The 23,210-nt window shown below is 34.1% G+C and overlaps 1 protein-coding gene across 3 annotated transcripts; it reads right to left on the minus strand.

The window, feature by feature from the left end:
* Nucleotides 1-983: 983 nt before the first annotated feature.
* Nucleotides 984-22,701, minus strand: LOC111062449 (DNA repair protein XRCC4-like). Of its 3 annotated transcripts, none has more exons than XM_039419760.1 (5): nt 21,725-22,251; nt 18,704-18,902; nt 14,420-14,531; nt 11,632-11,775; nt 984-8,512 (listed from the first exon to the last, which is right to left on the minus strand). In XM_039419760.1, the coding sequence occupies exons 2-5, from the start codon at nt 18,773-18,775 to the stop codon at nt 7,836-7,838; spliced, it is 1,005 nt and encodes a 334-aa protein (XP_039275694.1). In that variant the 5' UTR covers nt 18,776-18,902; nt 21,725-22,251; the 3' UTR covers nt 984-7,835. The 3 variants fall into 3 exon arrangements, with proteins under 3 accessions (XP_039275694.1, XP_039275696.1, XP_039275695.1); XM_039419762.1 differs by having other exon boundaries at nt 4,801-8,512; nt 21,947-22,701; XM_039419761.1 differs by having other exon boundaries at nt 4,801-8,512; nt 21,730-22,701.
* Nucleotides 22,702-23,210: the final 509 nt, after the last annotated feature.

Genomic DNA, 23,210 nt, shown 5'->3' on the forward strand with positions numbered 1-23,210 from the left:
CATATCTGTAAAAATTTCAGGAGCTCCGCCCCATCAATGCAGATAGATTCCCAATTATCAGGCTTCAGATACAATTGAAACAAAAAAAAATCAAGTGGAGTAGATTGAGCATGAAAATCTCTACAATTAATTTTCAGTAACATTTTCACCTAAAATTGAAAATAAGCTTTAAATTCGAGAATATGTAATTATTCAATTGCAAATTATTGTTGATTCTATTAAATCATTCACTATGAAGAGATAGCAGACCTCATGGGGGTCTCCAGCGTTATTGCCCTGTCACCAGCTGGCTCAAATATTTGAATAGTAGACTTGAGATGCGCGGGAACACTAGCGTCAGGTGATTAATTTTCATAACGGCAAGGAAAGTTGTGTGAGTGCGCCACACCAGATTTTTTCATAAGGTTACCGGTTCTTCATAACTTAGTGCTAGTATTATTTTTCATCTGTAAGTAACAATATTATTCTATTTTGTGATTCAGAATTTGTTGTATCTTTCTAACACTGTACAATCTCAAGATCAGACAATACATTTAGTCTTGAGAGCTTCAATTTCTTTTGTACAGTTGATGATTTCTTGTAAATATTATATTTAAGGATCTATTGAGTATCCAAAAATAAGATAGAACGCTTTAAAAAAGTAATGTCATAACTTTATTTTAATTCTTTCCAACTTATTTCTGGATACTCATCAGTTTCATAATTAATTCAACCTCATGCATTTTATTGCAACAGTTTTATCACACTTCTTGGTTATTAGCCTACCTAGAAAAAAATAAGATTTCATGATCCTATTTGTGGAAGCCCAGTAACAAAATTAGTCTATTACAAATGCTTGAATAGGTTGATTTCAAATTATAGACCAACAAATATGTTATTTTTGTATCAAGAGGAATAATAGTTCACTTCACTCAATATAAGTTAATTATGGATAACAGAAAATGTATTTTTAGGATATTAATGGAATAAATACATCAGCAGTATAGATCAGAAATAAATTTTATTACAATCTATAATTTACAGTAATAATACATAATTTATACCTTGGAATTTATTGTCTTGAAATGGACGCTGGATATTGACATTTTTTGAACAAATCATTTTACAATATTGGTACAGTAGAGAATAAAATCATGCAATTTTTAGCATAAATATTTCAAACTATTGTTCATCAAATAAAATACTGAACAATCACAAAATATTAAATTTTTATAACCTATTCTAATTTTAATGGAATGACTCAACATTTACTACACGTCTTTGTTTTTTTATAACATTGTTGAACGACTAGATTGGAAATTAAAATCACATTAAAAGATTAAAATATTAAAGAGAATAATGGTCCAAGTGATCGCTTTCTAGCTACATGAAATTTACACGTTGATAGACTCGAAAAAATAATTTTTCAACAAAACTGCGTGTAAAAAAGAATTTACATACTCAATTCTCCTCGTAAAACAGCTTATTTCTGAGGAGAATCTACTTTTTCGCTCGCTAACCATCCGCGCATGCGCAGTAGATTTTTTTAACGCTCGCTAATCATTCGCGCATGCGCAGAAGAGTTTCTTTACGCTCGCTAATCAGCTGATGGTAAGCAGCTCGCCAAAAGGTCAGATCTTAAACTAAAAAGTCGGTGATTGTAACTCCGCCGATATAAGTAATTTAATAGGTTTGGGCAGTTGTAGAAAAAAATTGTATGTAATTCGCGTGTAATGCTTCTTTATCGCTCTTGCAAAATTATCACGCTCTGCTTCGCGTCGCATGATAACTGTCTTGCGCGAGCGATAAAGTCGCGCATTACGCTCTTAATACATAAATAGCTATTTTCTTCAATCATATTGAGGTGTAGTCTACAGTACTGTTTTTATGAATAACATTACAATATTAAGCTGAGTATTAGAAAATAATATAGATCTATTCTATTCTAATACAATATTTTCAACATTGCTATTAAAACCGTCAACAAATTACAATAATGTAAATATGATTATTAATATATTTGATTATATCATTTATTTAGAATTTAATGGCATAACACTTCATATGTCAAAACATTGTGACAATCATTCATTTGTTTCCAACTACAGTCGACTCTCAATAATACGCACTCTCGATTATTCCAAGTTTTTCTCTGGTCCCTTCAAATTCGTATTAACGAGAGTCGACTGTTTCTATTTCGCAATTGATTGATGTGATTGATATGGATGTAAGTTCAGGTACCGGTACACTTGAGTTGACCAATAACTATAAGCTCAGAAGTGGAAATTTTCTCAGAAATAAATCTCAATCGTACATCAATAAATTGTATTTTCATAGCCTATAACAAACTTTGGTAACAAAAGATCAAAGATAGTATTTTTTCAAATATGAAAGTTGAAAAATAATGAATAAACAGTAACTTTAATACAAGAAAAAGTCCAAATAATATTAGCATGCACTTATAATGGACTATGAGTTTTTATAATCTAGGCTACTAGGAAGACCTGAAAAAGTGCTTAAAAGTGGCCTATTATAACAAAAAATATATTTTTTCCTACAGATACCCTGAAAAGTGACCATTTGTGCACTGATTGCAGGCTGCAAAGAATCACTTTTCCGCACTAGTGCGCAAAGTGAGTACTTTGCGTACTCCAGATTTGCAGCATGACAACGCAAAATAGTTAGTAGGTTATATGGAGCACCAGTGCAGGAAAATCGAAATTAAGTTGGTAACAGTGAATGGGCTGCTATAGTGAGCAGAGGTGCAACGAAGCACAACGCGCTAATTATTAAGTAGATATTATAACCAAGGACAACGACAGCACAGTGCCACCACAGCACACACCACACAGCTGCCCCCCGCCATTCAAACACACATACATTATTCAGGCAATTTTACCCATAATTACCCACTTTTCATATTCAATGGTAACTGTAGGAAAAATTTAATGTGAAATACGTGAGCAAAGTTCGTTTGCTGCACTCAAGAAACCATTCCGCCCTCGCCTACGGCTCGGGCGTAAACGTTTCTTTCGATGCAGCAAACTGTCACTTTGCGCACTAGTTGCACAAATAACTAATTCCGTATTCCTGAACAAGTAACAATTTCAATTTGAATTGATAAACCTAATTTGATTTGTGATAGAGTATCTTCATGGAATGCACATTTAAAATCAAGAAATTAAAACAAGTTTACAATTAAAATGTTCTGAAACGTGTATTGGGAGCTGACACTCGTGATATTGATATAAGACATGGATTTATTCTGTGAGCTTTTGTATGTAAATAAATAAATAAAAGTTTATATTCATTCACAATTTTACAATGTAACCATTCCATTTATTTTCAAGTTATTGAAGTGTGCTCTGCAGTTATCAGACGTATAACATTGGAAATATAAATATGCATAGCAAGGAATAGCTAGAGGATATAATACACACAATGTATAGAAAATAAAGAAGAATTTAGATTGAAATGCAGTGGAATTTCAAGGGTGAAAAGAGATACCTTTGATCTCAATTTGCAGTGTGGTTTGCTAGTTTTGATCCGCCCCGGGTATTTCATTTCGCCGGTACCACCTACATCAATAGTCACAACCAAGTTGAGTCAACACCTGATTACCATTGGTTTGCTAGCCTTGACTGCCATTAGACACTGAAGATAGCTCTATCCTTTTCTACCACTGCAACGTTGCCAAATCGTTTGAAGACTAAGGGCCGTTTGCACAGTGTAAGTTTAAGCTAAAGCTTAAACCAAATCTGGATTTTTTTGGTTTAAACTAAAATTCCGTTTGCGCAGTATCAGTTTAAACTCTGTATTGAGTTTAAACTCTGGGAAAGTTTAAACCTCCAAAACAGGAGGTTTAAACCAAATAATTTGGATTAACTAGACATCTAAAATTTGATGGGGAAACAGCTAATAGTCAATTATTTTTCGACGTTTGTTTTTAATGCTTCTGTAGACGATAATTATTATTTAGGTTATAGTGAATCATTATTGATAGAATTGACAGGAATTGATAGAAGTTTTCAAAACGATTGATGAAGATGACTGAAGAAATTTTGGAACTGAGAAAAATTAGGCAAAAAACGAATCATTTAAATTTCTGGGATGATAGAGAATTTTTTTAACGGTTTTGCTTGAGTAAAGCATGTGCTAATTTAGTATTTGATTAAATAAGCCACTCGATAGAAAATAAGACAATTTTTATCAGTGATTTTTCATTAGAAAACATGTTTTTAATAACTCATAACTGAGATATTTTGCTTTCGAGATATTTCTAATAAACGAGGAAGACCGTAGTAGATTTAAGTAGATTTTCATAACAAAATAAGGTTTTTATCTTACATTCTAGATTATATTTTTTGGTGCCAACTAAATATAAGTTTGTTTCTAATAGTAATATAGCATTTCATTATTTTTTGAAGAATTTATTGATCGCTTTTCACTTTTATTACCGTACAGCTTACAGCTCTGTGGATTTTGAACCAGGAAATAGTAGCTACATAACCTCAATTTACTGATGGTTTGTAAACAAATAGCAAATTTCCTGTGAAAATTACCCTTCCTGATATTATAAACGATGACATTCTATTACCAACTTAACGCTAAACTAGTTCAACTTAAACTGGATTAGTAAATGCACTGAGAAAACCGATTCAAGTTTAAACTTTCAGATTAACTTAAACTCGATTAACTTAATCGAGTTTAGCAATCTATACTGAGCAAGCGGCCCTAAGTATTTAAAGTGATAATCTATCAAAATATTTCATTTCAACCATGAAAAGAGGCTGGAGGTCGAGCTTTTTTGCTGGAGGTCGAGCTGAAACTGGAGTCTGAGCTGGTGACAAAGAGGTGGTAGCTGGAGATACCACCGGTGTCCCTAAGTCATTAGTTTCATCACCTACCTCAACACTCAACTCTGTCTCATGTTCATGCGGAGACAAATCACTCACCGTCTCTCTCTCTTGAATGTGAGGTTTTAAAAAGGCCATTCAATCCTCATAGCGCCAATTTTGCATTTTTATCGCGGCTTGTCCGCTAACAGGTTTTCGCCGTTAAAGAGCTCTCCTGTAGTACGAACGAAGATTCCTCCATTTAGATTTGCATTTATCTATTGATAACTGCATTTTAATTGAAATTTCCTTCCACAAATTAACTCCTACTATTACCGTAATATGCATGCTGCAGATCATACAAACTTGTACAAATAGAATCAGCTTTTCATCATCCATTCCGAATTCACTTTTTTAATACTCTTCTCACAATAGATGGTCAAGTATCGACTAGAACTGCATGATGGTAGTAGGGTAGAACGCTGGTAAACATCTGCAAACCAGAACAGCCGGCAGGTGTATACGAAGATGCCCAAGGCTCTACAGAAACAGCCGAAGCCGCTTCGGCAACCCACAGGGCATGAGACCGTGGCCTTGAAGAGGTCTCAGGCGGGCAACACACTGGTGTCGTAGACATGATGTCTACGACAAATCTCATGTCCGAGGCATGTCGCATATGAAACCAACCTGTGTTGTAAGATCAGAGCTTACTCACTGCTTGCGACAGATGTTTGAGGCATCGCCTGTGTATCGGACATGTGTCGCGCGAGACATTACTCTGAGCATGCGCTCCAGCCACTGTCTACTGCCAGCACTGAGCACTGTTTGTCACTGCTCATGCTCAGTCTGTAATACAGCTTTGTGATAACCGAAAATCACGAGACAAGCGACAGAGACATGCAAAAGACATGCATGTCTCATGAAATTTGATACGACACGACACGTCTTGCGATACCAGTGTGTAGCCCGTCTCAAACAACACAGTCGCAACACCAATGCAACACGACAGCAGCACAGTTCCCTATGTGTGAATGACTGTAGGCATGCATTTCAAATGGAGAGACCGATTTGGCGAATCCATCTAAAATTGGCCGGCCGCAGTCCCATATGTCTGAATCTCAGTTTCCACTTTGCACTGTCACATTCTGTTAGTTTCACGTTGCAACTTTTTCTCGCTCTACAATGTTGCGGAGGACCTTGGACAAAAAACCTACCCAAAAGCTAACCTGCTGAATCACCATTAAGGAGCAGTAGAAATATTAAGTAAATACAGGGACCGGCATATTAATCTGACGATTTTGTAGTAATTGTTATGTTTGAACCACTGGGAATGTTGTACATCGATAGGCCTATTCTTGCCATTTCAGTAGCCAGTATGTCGTGGTCAAGTGAACATCAAGCGATTGTGATTGTAGCTTATTTTAAAAATAATGACTCAGTTATTTAAACACGGCGTTTATGTCAGACACTTCAATAATTTAAATCGACACGCGCCTGTTACTAGTATGAATACGATCTTGTTATGGGTAAAGAATTTCAGGAAAACGTTGTCCGCTTTAAAAACGAAACCAACAGGACGAAAACGAACCGTGAGAACGCCTCAAAAACGCCTGAGTAGCTGTTACACGGTCTCCACGACATTCAGAAGCGAAACATGCTGTTGCTAGCCATTTCTGATCGAAGTGTACGACGAATTCTTCATTCCGACCTAAAATTTCATCTGTATAAGATAATGTTAGTGTTATAACTTGATGCAAATTATTGGGCACATTGCAAAGCCGCTTGCGAGATTATTCTCAAAAATTTCCACCAGGATGCCGTTATTCTTTCAAGTGACGAGGAACATATTCATCTTTCGGGATTTTGTGAATAAACAAAATTACCGTTATTGAGCAGCCAATAATCCACAGAACTAAAGGAAGTCATTCAACGAAAATTTCAAGCACTTCCACAAGTGATGATTGAGCGAGCAATGGCAAATTTTAGAATTAGGTTAAGTGAGTGTGTGAAAAGTAACGGAAATCATTTGGATGACATAATCTACAAATAAAATACTTTGTGAGTAATCTACGTAATTCACTATAAATTGCAAAACTTGATCTTCAATTTGATATATCATATGATTTAATTGTACGAAAGACACTTTAGTTATTATCCCTCAAAAATCGTCAGGTTTTTATGCCGGGCCCTGTATTATATTAGGTAGAAATATTGAGTAAATATAATATTTATACAAATGAATATTAATAGAAATATTTATTAATTATAAATAATATGGAAAGTATCTAAATGATAGTATGCTGAACAATGCATCTTCTCGTCACATATGAAGCTAGGAGGATTCTTGCAGGCCTAGAACATGCCACACACATTGAAGGGCGGTTCCCAACTTATGTAAAGTCGCACTACCGCAAAGGAGAGGCATTATTCTGATCGAAAAGGCTATACGAAGCTGAGAAATTCACTCAAGAAGCAAGAAAACTTGAGACCAGGAACGAACAAAAGCATACAAAACTTATGGAGATTTTCAAGCAAACTTGTAGAATTTTTTAACAGTCAAGTCATTTGGAATTTCCAGAATTGGATAAAATTAGCAGAGTATGATATAAAGATTTACTAGAAAACGGAGCAGTTTTGTACTCTGAATACAACTATTATTATTGTACTTGTATACTCTAAACGGAGTAGAGAATACAAATGCAACATGTTTTCGCCAGAAAGTGATTTTTAATTCCAAACCTCTCATTCATAAAAATGATCATTGCCACAAAAACATTGCGATCTTCTCAATTTTCCATACCTTGAAAAAAATTAATTTTTATACCTACTATTTCTCACTACATAAATTCAATTTTCGAGCTCTGATCACTACACACTTCAATAACTCATTTCAATACCACAAGTACCTCTTTTAAATGTAATATTTGTGATCATCAGAAAAATATTCAGAAAAATTATGAATATCGGCCAACAAAGAATCAATAACTCAATTATCATAATGATTAAATTGTAGATTTAGTACTAACTGAAAAGCCCATCAATAAGATCTCTCACGGAAACTTGTTCAGAGCTTGTAAACTCTTCACTTTTCACACAAACCTCAGGTTCTCTATGCATTTTATTACAAATATTATCACTTTCAACAGACTTAATTTCATCACTGGAACTTACATTTTCTATCTTAGGCACTTTGGCTGCACTGGGACCAATTTCTGAATCTGGTTTTGAAGTGTCATCTTCAAATACTTGCTTTCTGAATCGTCCATGTTTTTTGGGCGAGTGCATAGTATTTGCTTGAGGTTTGGGGTTGGGTGTTATTTTTTCCCTATCACTAACTGAAGGTTGATGACCATCCTGTAACTCATCTTCACTATCAACAAATGCAACACGATTTACTTTCATACCTGATGTACTAGGAACAACGGTTGGTGCTTTTTCACTTTTATCATCACAGCCGGAACTAGTTGTCTGTTGACATGCAACTTTTTTGTTGCCTAAAGATGTTTTCTGGCGATTTCTCTTGGGAAGGAGAACGCATTTGTTGAGCCGTTCATCGGAGTCTGACAGTTGCATTTCATCTGGAGTCATTTCATCCTTGTCTGACGCACTGCTCGCTTGTTTATCTCCTTCTTCCTCACTCTCACTGTCAACGTCCGTATCACATTCATATTTATCAATGTCCTTTGGTGCACCTTTACCTGAAATTTTAAGTGGAAGCAAACCGTTACAATGAATTTGAAACTATCACATAGATACTATAAGATTATAGGTTAAACTCTTAGTATAGGATACCATAAGAGTATAATATTATAAAACATCACATGGATAAAGTATTCTAAAAAGGCGGGTCTCACTTTCTCCAGATTTCAGTTCATCTACACTGTAAGATTATAGTGAGGTCCACGTTATAATGGCAGTGTTTGATTACCAATGGTATTGCTATCCTTGTCTATCATTCAACAAAGCGGATAGCGCTATCTCTTTCTCGCTTTGCTCTGTTGCCAGATCGTCTTTCAACAATGTAGAATTAATAATTAATTAACAAAATATTTCATCTTAATCATTAAAAATCATTATGAAATTATTGAAAAATAAATTTTCTCGCGTGATGAAATATAATTGATTACTTTAAAACGAGAATAAACAGTTAATATTACATCAATAAACCTATATCAGCTACCGTCTATAGAAGGCATTGACAAGACATAGGTGTGGCCACGCTGTTCTCCTATCTTTCTCCTCTGCCATTATAACGTGGACCTCACTATAGATGAATATATCCTATTTTTTAACCTATGAATACAACCTGTTTTTCAAATTCATTTTACTGCCTCTGAAACAATACACCTTAAGGTGCGTACAGATATACGTGCCGCGAACATGAGCAATTCACTTTTAATCAGCTTCAGATACAGATAGATACAGATAAGCTACAGATATAAAAAGCTTGGCATCAGCTGATTAAAAGTGAATTGCTCATGTTCGCGGCGCGTGAATCTGTACGCACCTTAATATTTATAAAAAGATCACTTGAGAGTACAAAAAATATAATGATTATATTTCTTCTTAAATTAATCGGCGTTACCAGTGACACCTTATTGGTTTGTGTGCTGTCGACGGGTAACAAAACAGTTCAAAAATTAGATTAATTTTTAATTATTATTCAAAGATGAAAGTGTAAGTTAAGAAGGTTAGGTTTTTGCTTTATGTTAGTGTAATTCGAAATGTTTGGATAATACACACAAAGAACGAATACTTTGACCAAACAGGTAATTTTATAGATGAACTGAAATCCAAAAGGAATGGATGTCATCCGACTATAGAGAGCCACACGTTATAATGGCAGTATTTGATTAACATTTATGTTGCTATCCTTGTCTATCATTCGTCAAGGCAGATAGCGCTATCACTCCGCAACGTTGCCTGGTCGTTTTTCAACAATTTAGTAAAATAATGAACAAACTATTGAATATAATTTGTAAAAAATCATCATTTAATCATTGAAGAATATATCATCTTGACTAATAGAATATCAGATCAAGTTTTATTCAATGACATCACTTGCATAACAAATAGTCCAGTCAATATAGACATAAAAAGGGGGTGTGCTTGCAATTTATATTGTAAATCTGATTTTTTAATATATTATTTGGGTACATAGGAGAAGTCCAGAACCAATTTCTTCATGCAAAATTTCCTTGTGCTAGATACAGAGTGGCCCAAAAACCTCGTATTTTCGGCTCATTTTTCAGTTTTGAGCTATTTCTGCCAAATCTCGTAATCGGACCGAAAAAGTTGCTCTCGCCTTTTTTCTAGATTATGAAATTCTGAATAAAATGAGATCATTCGGAACTCTCTATCTCCAATGAGTACTGAGTTATGATTTTTCAAAAATGAGTGAAATTTGAAGAGAAAATCAATTTTGATGAATTTTAGTTTTTGATCAACATTTTCTTCCGATGTTGAATTTTTTTAGTGAATTTAATTACCTATCGATTTTACCAGATTCCTTTGGGAATAACAATTGATTGAACGAGCGTTAGCGAGTTCTCAGCCTTGACTTACTTGTCCGTCTGTTTGTTTGTTCTACAATAACTTTAGAAAGAATTGATCAATCAGCTTCAAATTTTCAACATGTACTCTTCGAACCTTTTTACAGGTCAAGTTCGTTGGACAACAAAATTGGCTCACTCCTTCGTCCTTTTCAAGGATATAACAAATAACATTTAAAATCATAGCCACCTCTAATACAAGGCCCCGGCCTACGATATTGCAACGTCGCAGTGTAGGCCTAGAATCTAATACATGATTGGTGAAAAAGATTTAAAAAATACCAGCTGATCTTTTTCACCAATCGATTCTAGGCATACATTGCGACGTTGCAATATCGTAGGCCGGGGCCTTGTATTAGAGGTGGCTATGTTAAAATGCATAAGACAAAAATTTGCTGTGATTTATCATTTAGTCAGCTGAAGAATTCATTGCATGCAATTACAACAGTTTTTCTATTTATTCATTCATCAGATGATGCTTTTTGGGAGCTATCACACAGACAGACCTTCATGCTCTAACACATTCAGCTGGTTAATATACAACATAATTTACAACTTTTACATCAACAAACTGATATAAGTAGATATATATACCGGGCAATCAATAAGTCTCTCCGCAGTACCTGCGTTCTGTTTTACCTGAAGATTGTGTTCTGTTTAGAAGCCCGTTTCACAAGTTACTCCCACTTTTTTCCCCTCTACTGTAATGAATGTACACGTAAGTTTAATAGATTAACACCTTGCTATTGTTATAAATACTACTTGTTTTTGAGTGATGGAGTGTTTTTTAGTTTATAGTTCACTGCGGAGGAACTTCTTGATCACCCTGTATTTGAGCGGGTTTCGCCATTTATTTTCTTTTGGAACTCTGTATCGAAATCATATTGTATCACATAACCAACTTCTCATTTAGAAAACCTACTGTTTTGACGTGTCATATACTACCAAGCTTTGCTTGATTCTGTAGTGTTATATGACGAAAATTAAACAAAACAAAAACAAAAATGAATTTGGATTCATATGAGGGACAAAGATGTTGAAGCGACAGAGTAATTATTCTTTTCAAATAGGATCCCCAATGGAACCTACTGTCGAATTATTTTTGAAAAGAAATAGCCTATTCAGTTATTCCATAATTCTGACCAACTCTGTATAATAAAAAGTTGCGGGTTTTAAAGATTCCAATACAACAGTTCTTGAGCAAGTTCTCCAACCCAGGGGGTCACTAGTGATAATCAGAAAATCATTTTCAGTAAAGTACTCACCTTTTGAAAGAGCATTCTGTCTCAACTCTTTGATTTTTTCTTTCTTAGAGTTCAAAACTTTAATAAACCGTTCAAACAAATCATTTTCCATTCTATTTTTCATGTTATTGCTCTCTTCCAATGTTTCAATAAGGTGCTTATTATCTGAAACAGAAATTACAAATAGAAAATGTTACAAATCACTCCTTCAGACGCAATATTTGAGGACAAGGTATTGATAGGAACAATTTATTCTAATGTAAATTGAGAATTTCAAGAGATGCTGCAACTTCTCTCGATCTACAAACTAGTCTATCAAAAATTTTCAAACTGATATAAAGAAAATAATAGGGGTATTCACAATGTTGGAGTTAGCTGGGCTAAGTCGAGCTATTCGCTATCTCCAGCTATTTTCACTATTAAATTTTATAAAACTTTAAAATGAAAAAGCACTCACATTATTTGATGTTTCTAGTGGAAACAATATGGATAACCAACAACAAATTCCAGCTATTTGCTAAGTCTGTGTTAACTCAATGCTATATTGGTACGTTAGAAAAAAATTAACAGACGAGATAGCAGATAGCGCAGGTTTGAGTCCGCTATCTCTCTTAAAACGGCAGCCATATGTTTATAATCTTACTTTTTCAAACCTTAGACCGATATGGCAGTAGATGTTGGCTTCAGAGGCTAGACTTCCCAGCGTGTCTATTCTATAACTGGTCTAAGTTTCAAACTAACTTCAAGTTACACAAATTATCCGCTTGGATCGCTACTGCAGTTAGCTAATAGCAGATGGTTCTAGATTGGGCGTTCACAATCCACAGTTATCAAATAGCACTTTAGCTGGCTAAAACAACATTGTGAATACCCCTAATGACTTGAAATACTCGTTAACTATGATTATAGAGTTATAGCTCAGTGATCTAACAAAGAACTCTATAATCATGTCAGTAAAAGGTTTACGAAAAACTTTCTGCTATGTTAACACAATCCGTTTTCAAAAATCAAGTCAACCGGTTACACCGCAACCAACTACTAACAAGAAAATACAGAGTGAACTTATTGGTTTACGAAATGCAATAGGAGTGGGCCTATTAGATTATCAACTAGTTTTGAATTTCATCAGATCTATCAATAAACAATTGAAATCAATTTCTATCATGTTTCACGATTGAATCGGATAATTGACCCTTATGCATAGCGATATCAAATTTTTCAAGCTATAATTCAATCTGTTGTTGTCTTAATATTGGATTAGAATGGTTTAACATGACAGTTTAGCCTGAAATAGATCGAGAAACTTTTCTCAACGCAGAAGCAAATTAATCCATGATGAATGAAAAAACAAAAACTACGAATTATAGAGAGTTTTTGCAGTCAAAACTACGAAATATACAGTTTTCGCAGTCAAAACTACGAAATATAGAGGTTAAAGATAATTCAGTGCTCTATTTTACTACTAATTATCAAATGGACCAGAATACATTGCTTTACTATGAATTATAGAGGTTTTTCAAGGGACCGAGCTTCCACTACAAATTATAGAGGTTCGATTATCGAGGTTCTACTGTATCTTCATTTACTGTTATATCTACATTTCATTTATTTATTTATTTATTAGAACAGTCACAAACACGATATTTGGAAAGAGAAACAGGCTATTGCCCAAAACTTCTTCAATTCCTTGATTTTGGCACATAAATAGTCCAAAGTGAGGTTAAGTTTAAAATTTCTGTTCTCACCAAAGATTAACACTCAGAGAATACGTATTCGAGATATGACTGATGAATTTTGAAGGGTTGATAAGAGCCGGAAATAACACTAAACAATCCGAAATTTTCAATAATATTGAATATAATATTTTCTGAACATTACAATTGTTTTTACTTTCCTTGTCCTATTACCATAGGTAAGAAAAGTATTGCTTTCCGAAAAACATTAAGGTACCAAAATTTCATGTTTTCTATACGTTTCAAGGTCTGAGTCCAAAAACATTATTTTTGGATGTTGGTGTGTGTGTGTGTGTCTGTGAACACGATAACTCCATTCCTAATCAACCGATTGAGTTGAAATTTTAAACATAAGGTCCTTATACCATAAGGATCCGACAATAAGAAATTCGATAAAATTCAATTTAAAATGGCGGATAATGGCTAAAAACCATGTTTTTCACAGTTTTCTCGAAAACGGCTCTAACGATTTTCTTCAAATTTATACCCTAGATAGCTATTTATAAGCCCTATAACTGACATGAGTCTCATTTCTGAGAAAATTGCAGAAGCTCCGTAATATTCTTGAGAAAAATGAATTTTGTTAAATTTCTATCACGATTTTCTCAAAAATGATTTGACCGATTTTCTTCAAATTCATACCCTGTATAGTTATTTTATCAGCTCTATCAACTGGCATGAGTCTCTTTCCTGGGAAACTAACAGTGGGTCCACCCCATCCTTGAGAAATGAACTTTGTAACCTCCTTCTCGTGCTTGAGGTAGGTAGGTAGAGCAGTTTATTCAAAAGACACATAGTCGATATTTTTTATTTGTAGAACAGCTGTTTTGACGACTTTTAAAAAATCATCAAATTTCACAATAATTTACACAAAGGCAAATTAATGTACTCTGAAAACAATATATACAATAGTATGATCGTAGTTTTAAATATTCAGCCACCAATCGGTATTACGTTATTCCACTTAATATTATTCACGTTTAAGAATGAGGCTTATAGAACAATGAGCAAGGAAAGTTGTGTGAGTGTACCACACCAGATTTTTAAAAATTTTAGACCACTCAAACAAAGCTTACCCAGCATCAAATTCATCTTTTCTCTTTGTATTCTATCCAGTTTCTCCTTCAAATTGAGGTTCTCACACAACATCTCATTGATGATCTTCTGAAGAGTGTCAACAACCGGAGTCTGGAACATAAGCAACAAAGTAATAATGAGCACGAATGCTACCCTAGGCCAGCAATTGTAGGACATATTCAAGTATTCATATTATAAAATGAATATCGGGACACCGAGATTCGCTCGTTATTTATTTATTGATAAACAGAACACAATTCTTCAAAATGATTGGGGAAGGACAAACAGGCACAGCCCAAAACTGTTTCTTCCCCGAATTTTAATTTATACACTATAAATGGTCCAAAAAGTAGGTTATGTTTCATACACTTGAATTCAGGTCCAATTTTGAGTCAAAATATTTAAATAAAAACAGAAAAGTTCTAATTCAGATTGTTTACAAACCAAATTGAATAACAAATAACACTCACTAATCACTTAAAACTGTAAAATAATGATTAACTTTGAATATTATGATATACTCTAATTTAGAGTGATAGACCATGTCATGTCAACAAATCGATTATTTTGATAAAATTTCTAGATAATATTTCTCGCGAGATACGGTAAGCTGATTGAATGATTACACAGCTGTTATCGACAGAAGACGAAATTATACAGACATCTGTTCTTCCAAGGATGAATCATCCTTTTAATGTCGTTCAGCGAGTTTTCCCAAGGATGAGACCTAGTGCAATCGAATCTTTATATCATAAACCTACTATGTTCCAAATTTCGTGAAAATAGTTATAGCCGTTTTCGAGATCCGTAAAACATAAATAACCAGATATAAAAATAACCAGTTTTATAAAACACTTATTGACATGGGCTGCTTTTAAATTAATAAAAGAAAATAAATCTTATAGCACCCTTTATTCTTTATATTTTAATGTTTTTTAAAGAATAAAGGGTGCTATAAGATTTATTTTCTTTTATTAAAAATAACCAGATATATAAATACAGAAATTGCTCGCTTAATATAATAGGATTATGTGTTTTTATCATTGTTGGATAACTAAATTCACAAGTCAAGGCATAAATTTCATCTGATGCATGTGTAAGGCTGGCCACTAACAGTTGAACATGCATGCACAAACACAGTCGTCTTACATTGTCGAGTCATCACAGTGAAACGCTTTGAGCAAAATTTTTTGAGGTAAGGTTCTTGCTTCTTCAATTTTTATCTATTTGTGTGTTCTCTATTTGAGGATAAATTATTTTTCTATCATTACAAATCGTAGTTTTCAAATGGTTTATTTATGTTATAAGCCTCTTGCTGATGACGAAACACATGCATGTTCAACCGTTAGCGGCCAGCATTTCCTTTACAATTACTTGAGATTCAGTATACAGACGCTACAGCATCTTCTTTTGGGGGAATAGTAAAAATAATTTATATAAAATATTTAAGATGCAAAAGAAAGCTGTTCGTGTTTTGGAGGGCTTGCGGCCATCCAATTCATGTAGGCCCATTTTTAGAAAATACAGGTTTCTCACGGTCCCAGCATTGCACTTCCTTGAGACTGTAAAATTTGTCTTCAGAAATTCAGAGAGATTTGAAGGAAATGTAGTTTGCCATGGCTATAGCACAAGAGCAAAGAGTTCAGCTGTATATCAGTACCCCGCTCACAGACTGACACTTTTGGAAAAGGGACCATATTATTCGGGACTGAAGCTCTTCAATTGTCTACCTGAAAGAATACGGTTATGTGGTAGTCATAGGCTTTTCTTGTCTTCAATTACTAATGTACTTGTGGAAGCGTGTCTCTATACAATGGAGGAATGTTGTGGTGCCTTCATACCTTGAGTTTATACAGATGCATACACTTTGTATAGAAAAATGTTCATGACATGTTACATGCCACTTGAGCTCTGCTCAGATTTGTGGCTTCACGTAACAAATGACAATAATAATAATAATAATAATAGTATAAGTTCATCTGTATCAAATTAAGCAAGTAATTATCTCAGCAAACAAAACCCCTTGTAATCGAATTTTCAAGCTAGCGCCTGTTTTTTCATTCCGATTTTGTAATATTTTTATCCAATGAATAAATGATGGAGCCCAAAACTGGACCTCCCCCAAATTACTAGTCCAAAAAGTAGGTTATGTTTCTTCCACTTGTCCAATGTTCAGTAGAAACAAAGAATTTTGAATTTAGATACATTCATTTACGCACAGATATGAGCTAGCAAGATAAGTTCACTTTGTGTGGGACTCTATTTCTGAGTCTAGAGCCCTAACATGCAGGAGGATGTATACTCCTGTTGTCTGGGAGGAGAAGATCCTCTCATAAAAAATCTATATTTTAAAATAAAGGAAATAATTGGCTTATGACACGTACGAGATAGTAAATTCACGAGTGACGCGGGATGTAAATTCACTATTGACGCAACATCGCGTCTGAACTACTCAACTTCAACTTTTGCATTATAGATTCTTAATTTACCGAGGATGTTTATAGGACTATCACAAATTCTTCACGATTTCATTACGTCAAGTTTCTAATGAGACCCTTGCAGATCAAGGGCTACCTGCTACTTGGAAATATAAAGTTGAACAATGAATATTCAAGCTATATGTTAACTGATAGGTAACTAAGCATGTCAATAAAGAAAGGATATTGTACATCAAGCTAAGTAGTCGTTTATAATCCAGATGGGTGTCCCTTTGATATAATAATTAATTAAACAAGGCTGAATCTTGTGTCTAGAGTGACAATCGAGTTTCATTCACATCTTGGAATCCTATTATATTAAGCGAGCTATTTGTGTATATCTTATATATCTGGTTATTTATGTTTTACGGATCTCGAAAACGGCTCTAACGATTTTCACGAAATTTGGAACATAGTAGGTATATGATATAAAGATTATATGTTATATATCTGGTTATTTATGTTTTACGGATCTCGAAAACGGCTCTAACGATTTTCACGAAATTTGGAACATAGTAGGTTTATGATATAAAGATTATATGTTATATATCTGGTTATTTATGTTTTACGGATCTCGAAAACGGCTCTAACGATTTTCACGAAATTTGAAACATAGTAGGTTCATGATATAAAGATTCGATTGCACTAGGTCTCATTCTTTGGAAAACTCGCTGAACGACATTAAAAGGATAATTCATCCTTGGAAAACAGATGATAATTTCGTCATCTCTCGATAACAGAATATGCGTGTACCTGTGTGGAAGAGAGACAGAATTATTTCCAGCGGTGTGATAATTATCAATCAGCAAGAAGTTTTACCTAGCTAGACAATTTGATCAACATAATCTGATTTGTTGACATGACATGATAATTCTCCTAAACTAGAGTATATAATAATTTTCAAAGTTGATCATTATTTGACGATTTCAAGTGATTAGTGAGTGTTATTCAATTTGGTTTGTATATAATCTAAATTATAATTTTTTTGTTTTCAAATGTTTGAACAGAAAATTGAACCTGAATTCAAGTGTATGAAACATAACCTACTTTCTGGACTATTTATAGTGTATAAATCAAAATTCGGGAAAGAAACAGTTTTGGGCTGTGCCTGTTAGTACTTCCCCAATCATTTTAAAGAATTTTATTGTGTTCGGTTTATCAAAAGTCAATAAATAAATAACAAGCGAAGCTCGGTGCCCCGATATTATTTTATGATGCTGGAATTAATGCGATCATTGGAAGGTATTATCATAGAGAAACAATAGCATAAGTAGATATCTAATGGTAGAAAGCATTTATGTCGCAATTTTTACTGTTAACTCAAGCCGATTACTGTAGATTTTTACTGTTTTGGCCGGGTGAGTGTATGAACGGCACAATATGAGAGACTACCAGCGTAACAGAGCTTCACGGGAAATAATTATGTAAACTATCGGCTTGAGATAACAGTAAAAGGTGCGACACAAACGCCCTACTACACCATCTACTTATGATATTGTTTCTCTATGGTATTATGCACTGGGTAGGATTGTCATGAATTGGCTACATCATTGCAATTGAAATATAGTCATTGTTTTAATCATCGTTTGATGAGAGACTGAACTGAATATGAAGCAAAACTTTCTGAGAAAATCTTATTTTTCCCCCCTATATAGACAAATATAGGCTAGAAGAAGAATGAAAGTTGTTTTATGAGATTGGCATAAAGCTACAGTGATAGAATATTTTTTCATAATTTATACTTGATGCACAAAGAATAAATAGTAAATCTTATTAAGAAAGAATCACTTAGCAGAAGTTGTTTACCTTTTCTATATTTATTTTACCAAATAGAATCCTCATATGCAAAACTTTCTTTCTTCCACTGGAATGTATCATCTATGAGTGTAAAGATGAAACCTTTTTCTTGTCCGTTTGTACTGAAAGCATCTCTGCACTCACTGATATACTCTTGCACGGATAGACCCAACTGCTCACTGAACATTGCAATGGCATCTGACTGCATCTGTAAAAAAATGAACTTTTAGCTCTGTGAATATGGTTCTGAATGTATGAGCAAATTAGACCAAAAAATACAAAGTTAGAATACATAATTTTTAAAACAACTTAATTGAAAATTAATGAAATTTATCATGTATATAAGAGTTTAGATCCCTCATCAATTTAGAATTTATAACCCCTACTGGTTTGAATTTATTTTCAAGAAATATTTTAGGATAAGAAAACTGAAGTCATGTTGTTAGGGTACAACCACACTGAAAACGAAGCGGAGCGGAGCGTGGCATTCTAGAGCGGAGCGTGGTCAGAGCGTTATGATACACACAGGAAGCGTCACGGACTGAAGTCAAGTTGTTAGGGTACAACCACACTGAAAGCGGAGCGTGGCGTGGCGTGGTCAGAGCGTTCATGAAACACACTGGAAGCGTCTGAGCGTCAAGCGTCACGGGCCTAGAAAATGGCGTCGTCATGTTTGCACGGACATTACTTTGTGAGAATAATTACTCAAAGTATTGGATATTAGCTAAGCCTGCTAGGACAGAGTGGGTTAATGAAATTAACTTGAATCGTCGATTATTTTTGAATATCACTATCTTTTTAATGTGTTAAGAAAGCAAGAGTCCTCATTTTTTGAGTACATGCAAATGTCAACCTTTGATTAATTTTGACGAGAGTGAAGCCTGATTTGAAAAAACAAGTCACTAATTGGAGGAATCCAATATCTGCTGAAGAAAGACTTGTAATTAGAAATTAATTAGAAAATTTAAAAGTTTGTGTTGCTTCAATGGTTCCAATTTTTTCAAATAGCTCAATATAATTCGTTACAAATGGTAGACCTAATTGAGTGGAATATTTTCTAATTAATTTGTTAATTCAAGCCATCTAAATTCAAAATTTATAGTTTTCATGTTTATTTTGGACTAAAATTTTATAAAAATTGTACACCTCATCTTGGACTTTGTCACCTATAAATTTGGAAGAAAAATAGCACAAGGACTACCTTATTATTTTATCTACAAATGCTATTACATAAGTGTAATTTTCATTGTAAATAAATAAACTAGGGTAAGCATATTTCATGAATGAAATGGATTAGAATAGCCTTACTTTTGATTTCAAAGTGTAGTAGATGAATATTCTCTTTTGAATAATCAAATAATACACGTTACAGGGGAATTTGGGCAAACATTAAAGTAATATATACTAGTGTACTAGATGGTGGGAAAATATAGTATAGAAAAAGTGCGTTATTATGTACAAGAGTAGACTACTAGTATGTACATTAGTCGGGCACTCGCACTTTGAAGCTTTGACGCTCCAAAAAAAACCAACTTGTTCCAAAGTTTTACACCACGCTCCGCTCTGCGAGTAGACACTTCCAGTGTGTTTTAGCTCATTACTTAACATGATATTGTTCACGACGCTCCTCAACGCCACGCCACGCCCCCGCTTTCAGTGTGGTTGTAACCTTAGGCTCAAGTTAGGTACCGCCCAAGGAAATGATCACATTGAATGTGTGTATGTGCAAGTGCACGTTGAAACACGTTCTGACTTACATGTGGGCCTAGCTGAACGCAACCAGCAAGTGAAAGCGTTCAGTATAAGTGTTCTTATTGCTCATTCCACATTTTGTTTCTCATCTGCACATTGATCATCCATAACCAAGCTTGCACTTGCACATATAAGCATTCAATGTGATCACACCCATCTATTCGCTGACAGAACTGGAGGATGAGTCTTTATTCTCTAATAAGATCAATGGCTTCACCAGCATCTGAGGAGAGGTACCTCAAGTCTTCCTTGACACAGTCTGTCTGGTTATCCCAGCCAACGACGAATGATTCAAGTATTAAGTAAGAACCTGTATCAAGTACCCTTATACTCTAGTACTCCTAAAACAAAACTGAATAATCATAAGTAGCCTAAGTCAAGTTACAACCTTTTCAGAGGGGGGTTTAAAATAATCAACCGACATCAATTATATTTGATTTGTCTAAAATTATGAGCATCTTTATGCAGGAAATTCAACTAAGCCTAAGTCTATTTTATTATACGATACGGTACGTTACTTATATCAGAGATGAACGAAGTATAGTTTTAGTTTCTCTAAGCTGATACCATAATGTCTAGTCCACACTCTTACGGAGTGATCCGTAGTCTAGTGGATAGAGTGCTTGCGTAGCAGCACAGAGATCCCGGGTTCAATCCCTATCATAACCAAAAGTTTTTTAACCAGATCACTCCCGTGTTATCGGATGGGCACGTTAAACTGTCGGTATGACAGTCGTAAGGCCCATTGACGGCTTAAATTATATATTCAGACGGTGGGACCTTCTCGCAAGGGACTCCCCACCAACAAAAGCCATACAAATTTACTTTTTTTTACTCTTGCCAAGTCGCTGGTCTTGCCATCCAAACTACAATGTGATCATTTGTGGATGCTCAGCTGGCCATTCGACTTCCTTTCGACAAAAATTATATATATATATATATCGGAGCAAAGGCGAGCGGAGGAAAAGAAAGGACGCGCTGGCAAAGAATCTATTATCCACACTTCTTGTATGCACTTGACAAGAGTGTGGATGCGGCATAAAAAGCATATTATCAGATATCAAGACTGAAATAAAGGGGGCACTTTAGTTTATGGGCCGCGGAATCTAGCATTGAGACCTACATAGATCGATAGAGGAGATCAAGACGAGATGAACCATGTATAACATTCTGTAGCAAATTTAATACTATCAAGTCTAACTAACATCAAAATAAGAATAGCCTAACGTATAAATACTGCTTGTTTCAATATTAGAATATTCAAAAATATTTACCAACCTTACCAGTCCAAGTAAATACACCATCGAATAGAACTATTTGAAGCAATGTATCACATAATTCACTCTTTATAAAAATAGTTGAGTTCTCAGGTGAATCCAATCTCAAGTTACAGACATAAAATTCAGGATTGTTGGATGCCATTTTCAGAATTAATGATATTTGAGACACCTAAAACTTCAATGTTAAAAGCTAGTGATCAGATTTATAATTATATATTACCTCGTAGATTAGAAAAAACATTTTTTACTTATTCAATAATAAATAAAGGGTAAGTTATATAAAAATACTGTTTACTAGCTTGGTGAGCAATAGGCACTTTTTAACCTCAAACTTGAACGGTTCATAATAATATTAAAAAAGGTAAGTAGATATAAAAAGGAAACCCAAATTCTTGACTATGAACAGCTTTTATAGAACTGAATCATTCTCTATTCAGATACTATTAATAAAAATAAATTCAAAAACATTAAACTTTTAATCTGATGGAAATCTAAACACTTTCAAGAAAGGCGCAATATTATTCGACTTGAGCTTGCAGCTTGATCGAACGACGAGCGACGACTCCTTCTTTTAGCTGTGCTTTTAGAACAAACTCTTTGCTATTTGCTAATCGATTTGTAGGTTATGTTTTGCACCGATGTTGTTAAAGATGTATTAGATTATTGTTACATTTGCTTTTGCCGTTTCCAATATAATTTCATTGTTCAAGTGTTTCCTTTTCTGCTCATTCTTTTCTATTCTCTCTTACTACTGAAAATTTGTACAAAGAAAAATATCTTATCAATAATGTCAAACCAGTGCTCTGATAACAGAACATCGGTATCTGAATTTTTTGAACTTTCATTTGCTGAGAGTTCATTTAAATCAAGTTTGTTGGATGACAATGATATTGACTTGAGTTACTATTTAACTGCGTATGAGGAACTATACAAGTAAGTAGCCTATCCTGCTTAAATTGAACAATATAAAATGCTATGTACCTACATGTAGCATTTTCCATCTAGGTGCCTAGTTCTATTGTGAACCAATGTGATATTGTGTCAAGTATCAGTCTTGTAATTTAATTATTAAGTTTCCTCAATTGATGTAAAGTTGATGATTACCTATTAATTATCATAATAATTATTGTTTTTAAATAGGTATCTTCCTCTCTTTTTTTCTTTTCTCCAACACACCCAACCACAAAGCCCATGGTTTTTTATGTTTGTAACATTTTATTTGTTTTGTAATCCTTTGTTATTTTGTTTTGTCTTGTTTTGTGTGTTTTTAATAATAAATAAATTGAATAAAAAAATATATAGGTCTAAAAAATTGATTGATGTGATAAAATCCAGGCGCTACCTTAACCCTAGATTGTTTTATAGAGAAACATATTTCCAACTACCAGGTAAAAATTCTTATAGATTTTATAGAACAAATTGATGTTTTTTAATACATCATTACATTGAATTGAATTATATAACTGCATATGAAGGATAGGAAG

Source organism: Nilaparvata lugens, chromosome 1 (genome assembly GCF_014356525.2).
Source record: "Nilaparvata lugens isolate BPH chromosome 1, ASM1435652v1, whole genome shotgun sequence".
In the NCBI taxonomy this organism is placed as follows: Eukaryota; Metazoa; Arthropoda; class Insecta; order Hemiptera; family Delphacidae; genus Nilaparvata; species Nilaparvata lugens.